Raw genomic sequence first — 12431 nt, 5'->3', positions numbered from 1 at the left:
CTCCACTCCACTCCATATTCCTTCAATCACTCACTCCAGTTCTGTACCCCTTGCTTTAAAGCTGCCGTATATAGACCTCTTACTGACCAACTTCCCTTAGAGAGGGCCTACTCACCTCCTTTGTCCTGCCCTATCTTTATCAGGTCCTGACCCTTTTAACATGTCTTCCTTCTGTCAAAATCTGTCATGGTCATGATCCATTTCTCTAGTGCCCTTCAATGAGATTTTTTTCTAAGACATTTTATTCCCTCAATGCCAAAGTGTCGCTTATATCTTGCAAGGGAAAAATGAACTTATCTCATCCCCATTATACTATTGCAAGCAAAAAAGAAGTCCCCATTCTGCTACTAGTTAAAATGAATTTTTTACTTTGTCTTCTAACTGAAAAAATGTGGAAATTTTCAATTAGAGAAGAGAGAGGATGTTAAGAAAAAGTCTAAAGATTTCTTTTTTTTTTGCAAGGCAAATGGGGTTAAGTGGCTTGCCCAAGGCCACACAACTAGGTAATTATTAAGTGTCTGGGACCAGATTTGAACCCAGGTACTCCTGAATCCAGGGCTGGTACTTTATCCACTGCGCCACCTAGCCACCCCTAAATAAAGATTTCTTAAAAATTATATGGGCCTTAATTAATAGATAAATCAACATCTATTGAGCGACTCCTATGTGCCAGAGATTGCTAGGCAATGGGATGATAAAAAAAAAAAGAAAAACATGGTCCATGCCTTGCAGGAACTCACAATCTATTGGGAGAGATAGCATGTAAACAAATATGTACAAAGCAAGTTATAGACAGGATAGAGCATAATTAATAGTAGAAATGCATTGAATTAAGAGGAGTTGGAAAAAAATTCTCGTAGAAAATAAGATTTTAGTTGTGATTTAAAGGAAGCCAGTAATCCAAACTGAAACAGGAGAGTATTCCAGGCATGGGGCATCTTCAAAAAAATTTAAATTATATTCATATATGCAACACACATGCACACACACACATATGGTATTTCAGAGCTGATAGAGCTTTGTAAGCAATCCTGAAATTACAATAGATAGAAAATCTACTTTATCTATGCATAAGATTGACCATGAGTGTATACATTTATACATTTACACATGTATAAGCAAAATAGCATCAGCATCTTTCATATTTGGGAGTTTTAAAAGTTAAACTCTTTGCTAAAAGTGTCTGCTACTTGGCTGTGTGGGTATGTCTGAGAAGGTTGATACAGGATTCAGTCTCCTCACTAAACATTCACACATGAAGGCGCTTTCTTGGATCCTTGGTTCCAGATGCTATTTACCATTCTCTTACTTTTTGTTCATTTCTTTCTACCCTCAAAATCTTCCTGAAGCGAACCCTGACATCACAGTATGACTGAGAACTCTATCCCAGACTGGTCTCCCATTACTCCTTTGCAATAGACCACAGCTGTAACTCATTGTCTGAAGATGTGCTTTTCCCCTCTCCTCCTTGTTGTGGTTGCTTCATTTAGTCCTCATGTAGCCACTGCTTGAGTATAATGCTGTCATCTATTCCCCATATGTGTCCCACCCAAGGAAATTATGTTTGGGACAAGCAAGTAAGGGCAATTCCATTCTGGGACTTGATCGTTCATAATCCTGGCTCACCATCTAATAGCTTAGGCTCAGAAGTGATGTACACAAGTACAGATGAGACAAAAATGTGATGCAGATTTGGTTTCTATAATTCTTTTAGAGGCATGAGTTTTATAAGCTCTAAGTAGTTTTTAAAAATTTCCCTTTAATTTGTTAAATACCTCTCCCATCATCAAGCATATAATTCTTTGTAGTATGGGAAAATTAAAAACTCCTCTAGAAGAGTTATATGCTATTTTCAGGGAACAATGTCTTGGAATTAAGAGAAATAACTGTACCATTTCTTGGGTGGTAAGGAACCAAAGAATCTAAGAATGATAAAAAAAATATCCTTAAGAAATGTCATCAACTATATGGCCTTGAGCAAGCCACTTAACCCCATTGCCTTGTAAAAACCTAAAAAAAAAAAGTCTTAAAAGCAACTCCTGAGGCTTAATGGTAAAATAAGAATGCTGTTCCCTAGGGCCCATTTAGGCAATGGTTTGTTTCCATAGTAATTACTAGAACTCAGTGTGGTAAAGTGGATAGAGTACTAGATATGTAGTCAGGGAGACCTGAGACATTAGCCATGTGACCAGTAGCAGATAATTCAATATTTTTTTCATCTTCAATTGCCTCATCTGTTTACAAATTAAGATAACAATGACAACTATTTACCAGGGTCATTTTGTAGCTCAAATGATTCCAGTGTTTTGCAAAATTTTTAAAAAGCTATGCAGTCATAATTATTATTACTGGATGGTGGCTAAGTTCATAAAACCCAAAACAATGTGGAGTTAACAAACTGGCTAATTCAGTACAAACTAATTTGTCATCTGCTGCATTCACCAAAACATTGCTGAATGTCCCTTTTACTATATATTGCAGAGTCCTTACATAAGAGAATGGATTCTAGCATTTCTTAGACTAAAGCAGGATAAGTAACAGCAAGAAAAATGTTTAGATAATATAAGAATTAAAAACACAAAAAGCAAGTGGGTCAAGTTTATAGAAGTATATTCACATATGTACACATATGTGTATATGCATGTATTGTATACACATATTCACACATACATACATTCACTCTCTCTAGAGTTTTCAGTTCCCTCTTTTCATATTCTAATTAATTAGAACTTGCCCAGTAGTTGACAGAAAAGAAGAAAAATCATGAGCAGTAATAATAGATTTATGTGTAAAACTATCATATTTCATCCGTTGATTTGATTCACACCAGTGATCCAGAAAATCAAGCTTAAATAAATTCTAGAATAATGATATTTTCAGGCAATCTCATTTCTGTCATAGAGCTTCTTAAATATAATATAAAAATTTGACATTTTCGAGCTAATCCTTTTTTCTGCGGTAACTTTATATTAGCCAAATTTAGAGACTTCCCCTCTGCATTCCTTGGACTGTACTTTCTATTCCTTGGCAAGCTACAGCCAAAGCACAGTAAAGACCTGATTCTCTTGTTCTTATCAACTTCCCCCATACCCCAAACTTTCATTTCCCTTGGCCCAGTCTGCAATGGCATATCCCAAAGAATCAGGAGACTGCACATTAAGAGGAAAAGGCTTTATGTGGCTTCTGGCTAGAGCTACAAGCCCTCCCCCTTACTTTGCTCCCTGTTCATACATGCCCATGTGCTAGAGACTCAAATCTTGGCAACTGATAAAGTCACAATAGCCCCAAGTTGAAAATGACTAAGTTTCTGACAGTTGTAAAATTAATGAGAAATACAAGGTGTTCTTATCTTAGTCCAGACTGGAGGGGTTGAGTTCTATACAGCAATTGGGACCGAATTGCAGATAGTTCTCCCTTGAGCAAGGTTTAGGAGTGAGGATGTTCAGAATTCAAAAGTATGGAACAGGTTCCAAGTTCAGCTCCAGTTCAACTAGTATAATGCATGATTCTAGCTTTGGGAAATATAACATTGTCCACATTAGCCTTTAAGGGTATTAATTTCCTTTCACATTTGCTTTTATTTTTCTATATAAGTTTGCTGGGTTTTGTGTCTGTTTATTCTCCTTTTAACATCTCCTAAGAAAGAAATCTTTAACGATTTGGCATAAATGTCATTATCTGTGAACACATCATTTATTTCCTTGTATGTTGAAGTAAATACTAGATTTGGATCTTTTCATAAAGAAATTTAATAGAAATAATTATTCTCCCAAAAGAAAGTTACTTCTTCGTTTCTTTTAGTTTTTGCAAGGCAATAAATGGGGTTAAGTGGCTTGCCCAAGGCCACACAACTAGGTAATTATTTAAGTGTCTGAGGCCGGATTTGAACTCAGGTATTCCTGACTCCAGGACTGGTGCTCTAGCCACTGCACCACCTAGCTACCCCTATTTCTTCATTTCTAACCAACCTATTGGTATCCCATTAAGCTTGCAAGTAAAATGCATGTAAAAATGACAAAATTATTATTACAAAAAATAAATTTTACAAAAATAAAAACTTTTAATATTCTCTATTTTTCTTTAGGGCGTAGTCACTTTAGTTTAACAATTCTTTTCCTTTTACCACTTCCTGTTTTCACAATTCTTATCACTAGACATTTTAATTTCTTCAAATTGATCTTTTGAAAGGTCCATGATGTGACTACAGAGAGAAAGGAAAGTGGAGAATGGATCAGTTTTCCATTTTGGTCCATGTATTGGCATAAATAGGGATTTTCCCCTTCAAAAAGATTCTTTTTTGCTTGCTTTATATGGCTATTAACTTTTGCTCTCCATTTGACTTGGCATGCCCTGACGTGGAGAATGTCAAGTAGTCAGAAACCTGTGTTGATTCTGCTTAGATGAGCAGAGATTAACAAATTGTCATTTACCTCTGGATCCAAATTTTGTAGAGTAGTAGTGTCAGTCTTAAATAGAATCAGTGATCACTAATGTAAAGATCTTTGGAGGTAATACAGTGACTTAATTTTAAAAGGTGATGTTAGCTGTTTGATTGTATATTTGTATTTATTTTGAAAAAATTTTCCAATTGCATTTTAAATTGATTCAGGGGCAGCCTTCACATGTCTATTGTAAAAGTCTCTATCCCAAGTATCACCTGGAATTTGGAATTCCAGGAGAGGTTAGCTTGACAGAATAGGAATTTACTGGATAATGTAGATGAAGTTCTTCTCCCTTTCCCTAACTCTATATTTTTGTTTGTATTATCTAGTATTTTTTTATCAGAATTATCCAAGTTACATCAAATTTCCCAGACAGCCTTTAATTATATTGTGTTCTTTGCCTGCCTGCAAAGAAACCACAAGTATAAATGATCTCAAAGACAAATGTATGTATTTATTCTTGATGTTGAATTACATATTACCTTGTCTGACTAAAAATAAAACTTTATTCTTTATCTCTGGGAACTTTTTCATCAAATTTCTCCTTCTGAAAGAGAATAAAATTTAATCTGTTATTAACCTCTAGGAATTAATTTATGAAACATTTTCTTATCATACTGAATTCAACATTCCCCAAAGTTTTATCTTGATTCATAAAACCTTGACTCTCTACTTTTAGGCTTCTTGTTCAGATGTTTTTGTAGCAAGTTTACTAATATAAGACAGTGATGCCATATCAAATCTAGTTATATCCATCTTTAGACCTTATTCTTCTCTACCCACTACCTGTCTGGTTACTCTCATACTCTCCTGCACTTTATGGTTAGCAAAATGCTCTTTAACTGAAGACTCTTTCTCTGATAATCCTGCCATCTCCTAGTACTAACTAAAACATGCCATTTTCCTAGAGATGTGATATTCAACACTATCCACTCTAATGCTGTCCATTTCTTTGGTCATGCCTCTTGATCCTTAGGACCAGATAAGTTTTCTTTTTGTGTATTATCTTCCTCATAATCATCCATCAGTGTACCCTTCTCCCTGATGATCAGATGACATCATTTAGCCTGTCAGATCTATATAGCTTTTAGAAATAGATATTTACTATGAGAATATAATTGGTTCAATTAATGTAAAATACACCCCCAAAAGTCTGTGACACACTCTCTTATCAGTACTTAATGAATCCAGGGGTAAGTAGGCCCCAACTTAGAGCACATATGGCAAAGATTTAATCCAAGAATTCCTTTTGCTGGAGTATGCAAGATTTTTCCTCAGGATTCCTTAGAGAGTCTTGAATCTTCTTATTTCATACAGTTTGTCTTCTTATCTGGATGGAGACACATCCATTATTCAAGACCTCAATAGAAACTCTAAATTCCAAAATTCTCTGGTCTGTTTGAAACTCCCAAGATCCTCCCCCAGCCAAAGTCAAGTTTGGAGGCATGGGAGGAGATGGAGGCCTAGACCATAGCAAGGGATATTTTCCTTGCCCCAAATCCCCAAAATAATTCCTTCTTAGAGCCGTGGCTGGGGCTCCTCTTAAGTCTCCTGAGTTCCAGACTTCTATCTTTTAGAAAATCACAGAGCATGTTGAATTTTTCTTCTATCCAAGCACACTTTCTGTATTACATCTCTTCAGTAAATCCAGGAACTTTTAAGGACATCTAAATTGATTGAAGTCTTTTTGATCAAAGTCTTTTTTCCGCACATAGTCTTAATCTCTAAACCCACAGACCATGAAACTAACTCTGTGAACTTCCATTCCAAGAAAGAGATCCAGGTCAATCATGTCTTCATTCCTTCCCAGGCTGCATCTCCATAGGATGCTTTTTTAAAACCATGAAATAGAAACCCTTCACCCTGTAAGTTCACTTCACCCCCAATTATTTCTCATATTGAAAGTACAGTCAGTTCTGCTAAAATTCTTATTTTGAAAATGTGAATTTATTCCAGTACAATTGCTACATTAGGAAACAATTGAGCATAATGCAAATTTTGAATTTATTTATGTTTGCTTATACTCAATTAATTTCTTGAAAATTAGTGAGAATGAAGAAAACTGTAACACTTCACAATTGTTCACAAGTTGTGACCTTCCTGATGACCACTTCTACAAATGAACTTTGGGTGTTTTCAAAGCCATATTTACTATAAATCTTCTGGCAATCCAGTTCTTATGGGTAGAGGAAGGCTGATCCAAACACACACACACACACACACACACACACACACACACACACACACACACACACACACACATATCCTTCCTTCCATCATGAACTCTCTCCAAATTTGTAGAAGATTTTGCCAACCCAGGCTCTGTGGGAACTAGAGCTCAGGTATAGTACTAGAAGGAGGATGTTATAACCAGTATTTACTGTAGTCTTTATGTATTTAATACTATTTATTGTAGTATTTTTGTATTTCTTAACCATGTAAAATGCATAAAACTGTGCTGCCAGTTTTTTAGGTTCCAATTTTTTATCATGTCTGATGAAATTTTTGAGAAGTTCTATGGTTTTAATTGCATTTGTTGGTATAGTATAGTGCTTTTAGGTAACATATATCTCATAGCAGAATCATCTACACGTCACCCCATTAGCCTCTCCCTTTAGTCAGATGGTTCCTCCTAGAGTCTCCATTTTAGGTAAAAGGCCAGGGTCAACCAAACAATTATCATTTTATCAGATTCTAATAGACCATAGGAAAAAATAAAAACAAAAGAAATGCAAACTTCCCTTCTCAAAGGGCAAGACTAATCACTTCAAAGTTTCCTGGACATAAGAGCTCATCCCCGTAAAGATTAGAGAACTGCCATTGATTGCAAGTCACCCTCTCACCACGCTGTTCTAGGCAACAACTCTTGCATGATTACCTCAGCATAACAATTGTATATTATTTCTACATGTCCTTCCTACACAATGCATACCCACACTTCTCTATTTGTCTCTGTACAATTTCCTTGGAGATCCAGACAAATTTCTTCTGGATCCCTATATCAAAATGAATTTGAAAGTTTCTCCTATGGATCTCCACCTATTCAAGAATGATCAAAATGAAGTTCTGGATCTTTCACTGGGACAAATTTTCAGGAAAATCCTTACATAGCCATGGAGTTCCCCCTAAAGGATTGAGTACTTTGGACTGATTACTCAAAGTTTTAATTCTAAGGTCCTAAAAAGATAAAAATAATTTTCTGAATTCATTGCCATTATGACATCAAAGGGTCTTGAACCTATTCTTCTGAGTTTAATCTTAAGGAGGAGCATTACTCATGTCTTCCATTGAGGCAAGAGTATTTCTCCCTGCATCATTGAGCCAGGTGACTTAGACCTCCTATATTACAACATTTGTCCAAATGTACCCATCAGTCCCATCCTTGGCAAATGAGGATTCAGGAAGACCTCTAATCATTAGTACTCTTCTTTGTTTTACCTACACTTTCCTCCTATTTTGATCCTGTGACTATCCTTGCTTGAATTGAATGACTAGTGAGTCCACACCAAAAACACAAGCTATGTTAGTTCTTATTTTGCCAGTGCTGAAAAACCCACTATTGTCATCTGGTCTGATTACATAACATTAGTAATCTATTGACTAACCATGAACACTACCCAATTCTTCCAATCTCTTTCCTACTGTTCTAGTTAAATTTACACCAAGAAGTGATGCTTGTATGCATCTTTTAAGGGTGAGTATGAATTAGAAGAGTTAGTAAACTGAAAAGAGATCAAGACCAATAGTCAAATCATGAGCAAAGGCATAGTTTTCTTTAGTAAAGATGTGGGGTTTTTTTGGTTTTTGAAAGGCAATGGGGATAAGTAACTTGCCCAAAGTCACACAGCTAGGTAATTATTAAGTGCCTGAGCACAAATTTGAACTGAGGTCCTCATGTCTCCAGGGCCAGGGCTCTATCCTCTTCTCAATCTAGCTGCCCCAAGTGAAGATGTTGTTAAATGGACCAATAACATCAAAGTCTACAGTCTAAAACTATGAGATTTTCTGAGCGTATGGGATTTTCTCCTTCATATGCTTCCTTGTGGATTCCTATATGACCCCATTCTTTAATCATCATTTTTGAGTGCATTGGTGGGAAAATATAGTCCAAGTTTATGTGAATATTGTAATATATTTTATTTACTGATTGATTTCACAAATTAGTATCTATGGTGGTACTTTTTGTCAAGTAAATGGTTATTAAAGATCTAAATATGTCATTATTGTGAATGACTGGTTGTATAAATATCATGCAGTGAGATAATTAAGCTCTTACCCAAAGTCTATAACAATTCTTTCCCTTGCACTGAGGGGGAAAAGATGGAATGAAGGATTGCGGAGGATACTCTAGAGAACAGTTTTTAACTACTGGAACTGAATAAATTCTGGCTTATTCCCAATTCAAACTTGCCTATGTTCCTTCTTGAAGTATGGAGGAAATATGGGGACCGGGCAGAGAACCTGACAGAGATTAAGATATGAGTCTGAAAAACAAAGTGCGGGGTGGCTAGGTGGCACAGTGGATAAAGCACCAGCCCTGGAGTCAGGAGTACTTGAGTTCAAATCCGGTCTTAGACACTTAATAATGACCTAGCTGTGTGGCCTTGGGCAAACCAATTAACCCCATTTGCCTTGCAAAAAACCTAAAAAAATAAAAGAAAAAAAAAGCAAAGTGCAACTCACAGTGCACAGTGCCAGCCAGTGGAGAATTGTAAAACATGAAAAATGTTTCCATGAAGTCTCCATCCATGAAGAACAGAGAGAAAGCTCCCTGCTTCAATCACTATCATATAATACCAGAGGCTCTATAACATGGCTCTATTCATGCTCTTTCTTCTCAATTAGACAATTAACTCTTTTGAATTTGTGAAGTCACAATGGGTCATAACATAAGCAAATTAGGAAAGCAAGGAATAGTTTATCTGTCAGATGTATGGAGAAGGCAAAAATTTAAGATCAAAAAAGAAATAAAGAACATTATGAAATATAAAATGAATAATTTTAATTGTATAACATTAAGAATGTGTTGTGCAAATGAAACCAATGCAACCAAGATTAGAAGAAAGAGAACTGAGTCAAATTTATGATATATATCATTGTCTAGTTGATAAATGGTCAAAGGATATAAATAGGTAATTTTCAGATAAAGGAATCAAAGTCATATAAAAAATGCTTTAAACCATTATTATTTAGAGAAATGCACATTAAATTCACAGTTATAAGATTGTCTAATATGACAGAAAAGCAAAATGATAAATATTAAGAGAGATGTAGAAAATTTGGGATACTAATGCATTGTTGGTGGAGTTGTGAACTGATCCAACTATTCTGGAGGGCAATTTGGAATTGCCATAGGGCAATCAAATAGATTTTTGATTCAGCAATACCATTACTGGGACTATATTCCCAAAAGATAGAGAAAAAAGAAAAAAAGACCTATTTGCTCAAAAATATTTATAGTAACTCTTTTTTGTAGTCGCAAAGAGTTGGAAATGGAGGAGATTCCCATCAACTGGAGAATGGCTAAACAAGTTGTGATATATGAATGTAATGGAATATTATTGTGCTATAAGAAATGATGAGCAGGCTAATTTCAGGGGAAAAAACCCTGAAAAAATTTACCTAAACTAAGGCAAATGAACTGAACGGAACCAGAGGAACAGCACACATAGTAACAACAATATTGTATAATGATCAATTGTGAGTGACTAATACAATAATCCAAGACAATTCCAAAAGACTCATAATGAAAAATGCCATCCACTTCCAGAGCAAGAACTGATAGAGTCTTAATACAGATGAAAACACACTTTTTATGATTTTTTTCCCTTTTGGTCTGTTTCTTCTTTTGCAACATGACTAACATGGAAATATGTTTTACATTATTGCTCATGTAGAAACTACACCAAATCACTTACCATCTTATGGAGGGGGATGGTCAGAAAATGAAGAGAAAATGTGACACCTAAAATTTTTAAAAAATTGAATGTTAATGATTGTCTTAGCATGTAATTGGGGAAAATATATTTATTAAAAAAATGTACAACCACGGTCAATCCATGCCCTCTTACAAAGTGGATTTTTGTTCTGCATTAACAAATATTTGCTCAAGTGTACTTACTTAAAAGACATCACTACTATTTAGTTTTTCAAGCAAATATGGTTCTTGTCAAAAATAGTGTGCTTTAACCTAAATTAGTCATTGACATGATTGAAAACACCCTCTAAATCCTTTTGGAACAATGATTTTTTTGTCTTTAACTTTACATTGAAATGAAATCTCACAATCTGAATGTCTTATCTAAGAAGCTCAGACAAATGAAAGAGCTTATGATAAGGTGACTCAAAGAAAGGTGCCACATTACATACTTGGACAGAGTACAGCAAAACTTAAAAACAAAAATTACAACTGTTAAATGTATTTCAAAACCTGAATTGCATTATAACAAGTTTTCTATTCTTGCAGCCATTAATCATAAGAAGGCCACCAACAGTTGTTTGCTACATTTGTGGTCGTGAATTTGGAACTAAGTCCATCAGTATACATGAACCACAGTGTTTGAAAAAATGGCATAATGAAAACAACTTGTTGCCTAAAAAATTACAGAGACCAATACCAACAAAACCAGATGAAAGAGTCATTATAGGTAAGCCTTTGGGAAAGACAGGAGTAGAATTATATAGAAGATAGAATTCTTTCCATCTTTCCTAGAATGTGACATGATTTTTGCATATTTTTCTCTTATTTGTATAAAATTCTAAAATCAGCTACATTTTAAATCTTGGACACTGTAAAATGGGGGAAAAAACCTGTCAAATTGCAATTTCAAAAATGTTTGCCTTCAAAAAGAACAGACATTATTTTCTCCTTGAGGTTAAACTGAGGAATGGAATATATATCACCTTGTTTACATGACCTTCCTTAAGGATCATCTTTCATATAATATTTAAAACTGGCATCTAAAATGTAAATCACCTTTCGTTCAGAAGCTTTAAACTATTTCCTCACCTGAAAATTATAGAAAACAAAACATATACAATGTCCCCTATAAGATTAATAAGAGAAGAGTACTTTATAACCCTTGAAATATTATACAACTTGGAGCTACCATCTTTATTAGGGTATCATAAGGCAATGTCTTCAAACATGAAGATATACATTAGAGCTCATAGAGAGTCTCATGTTTATCTAAAGTGGTTATGAACACATTATTCCCTTAGCACAAACCCAATATTGTCTCAAAACATTCTATAAGAAGATGATTCTGACTCTTGGTTTGAAGCAGGGACTGGATTAAAACCTCAGAATCCTCCAGGAATGGGACAGAGTTTTGTAATCACTGTGGAGTTGAGTATTAACTCTCATGATAGGATTGTAGACATTGTCAGACATGGTCTGTTCCTAGAGGATAAACACATTTACATAAATTCACAAATATGTGTGCATATATATGTATGTATGTATGTGTACATATGTAAATGTATGTTTGTATGTGTATGTGTTTTGTAACTATCCCTGCATCTGTTTAGTCCTCTCCAATTTTTTATGACCCTGTTTGGGCTTCTCTTGGCAAAGATACTGGAGCAGTTTGCCCTTTCCTTTTCTAGTTCATTTTACAGATGAAGAACTGTAATTACATGTCCAAGGGTCACCCAAGTAAGTGTCTGAGGTCAGATTCTAATTCCAAACCAGTGTTCTATCCACCACTCTGCCTAGCTGCCCAGGTGAATGTATAAAAGGAAGTAAAAAGAGCAGCATTTGAGTAAAAGGAGCCTATTTAGACTTCTGACATCCATCACTTAGTTATCTTCTTTTTCCTAAATTTGTTTCTTCCCTTCTCTTCATCACTCTATAATCCTTTCTCTGTATGTGCAAATTGTTCATGTTTCTGGGTGTTAGGATGAACAATTTTACTCTGAAACCCAGGCTGGATCATTGTGAAATGATTTTCATGTTTGTTGGACAGAAAGGTCATTGTGACTGCATTT

At 35.1% G+C, this 12431-nt stretch overlaps 1 protein-coding gene across 4 annotated transcripts in view; it reads left to right on the top strand.

The window, feature by feature from the left end:
• The window catches only part of LOC141498341 (zinc finger protein 474-like), a 99043-nt gene that overhangs the window by 72430 nt on the left and 14182 nt on the right, over positions 1–12431 (top strand). For all 4 annotated transcript variants that reach the window (XM_074201429.1, XM_074201427.1, XM_074201428.1 and 1 more), the window contains one exon: positions 10909–11089. In XM_074201429.1, the coding sequence (XP_074057530.1) occupies positions 10909–11089 (181 nt within the window). The remainder of the gene's footprint in view (positions 1–10908; positions 11090–12431) is intronic.

The sequence above is a fragment of the Macrotis lagotis genome, chromosome X (assembly GCF_037893015.1).
Source record: "Macrotis lagotis isolate mMagLag1 chromosome X, bilby.v1.9.chrom.fasta, whole genome shotgun sequence".
NCBI classification, from domain to species: domain Eukaryota; kingdom Metazoa; phylum Chordata; class Mammalia; order Peramelemorphia; family Peramelidae; genus Macrotis; species Macrotis lagotis.
This window is presented reverse-complemented; position numbering and strand designations above follow the sequence as displayed.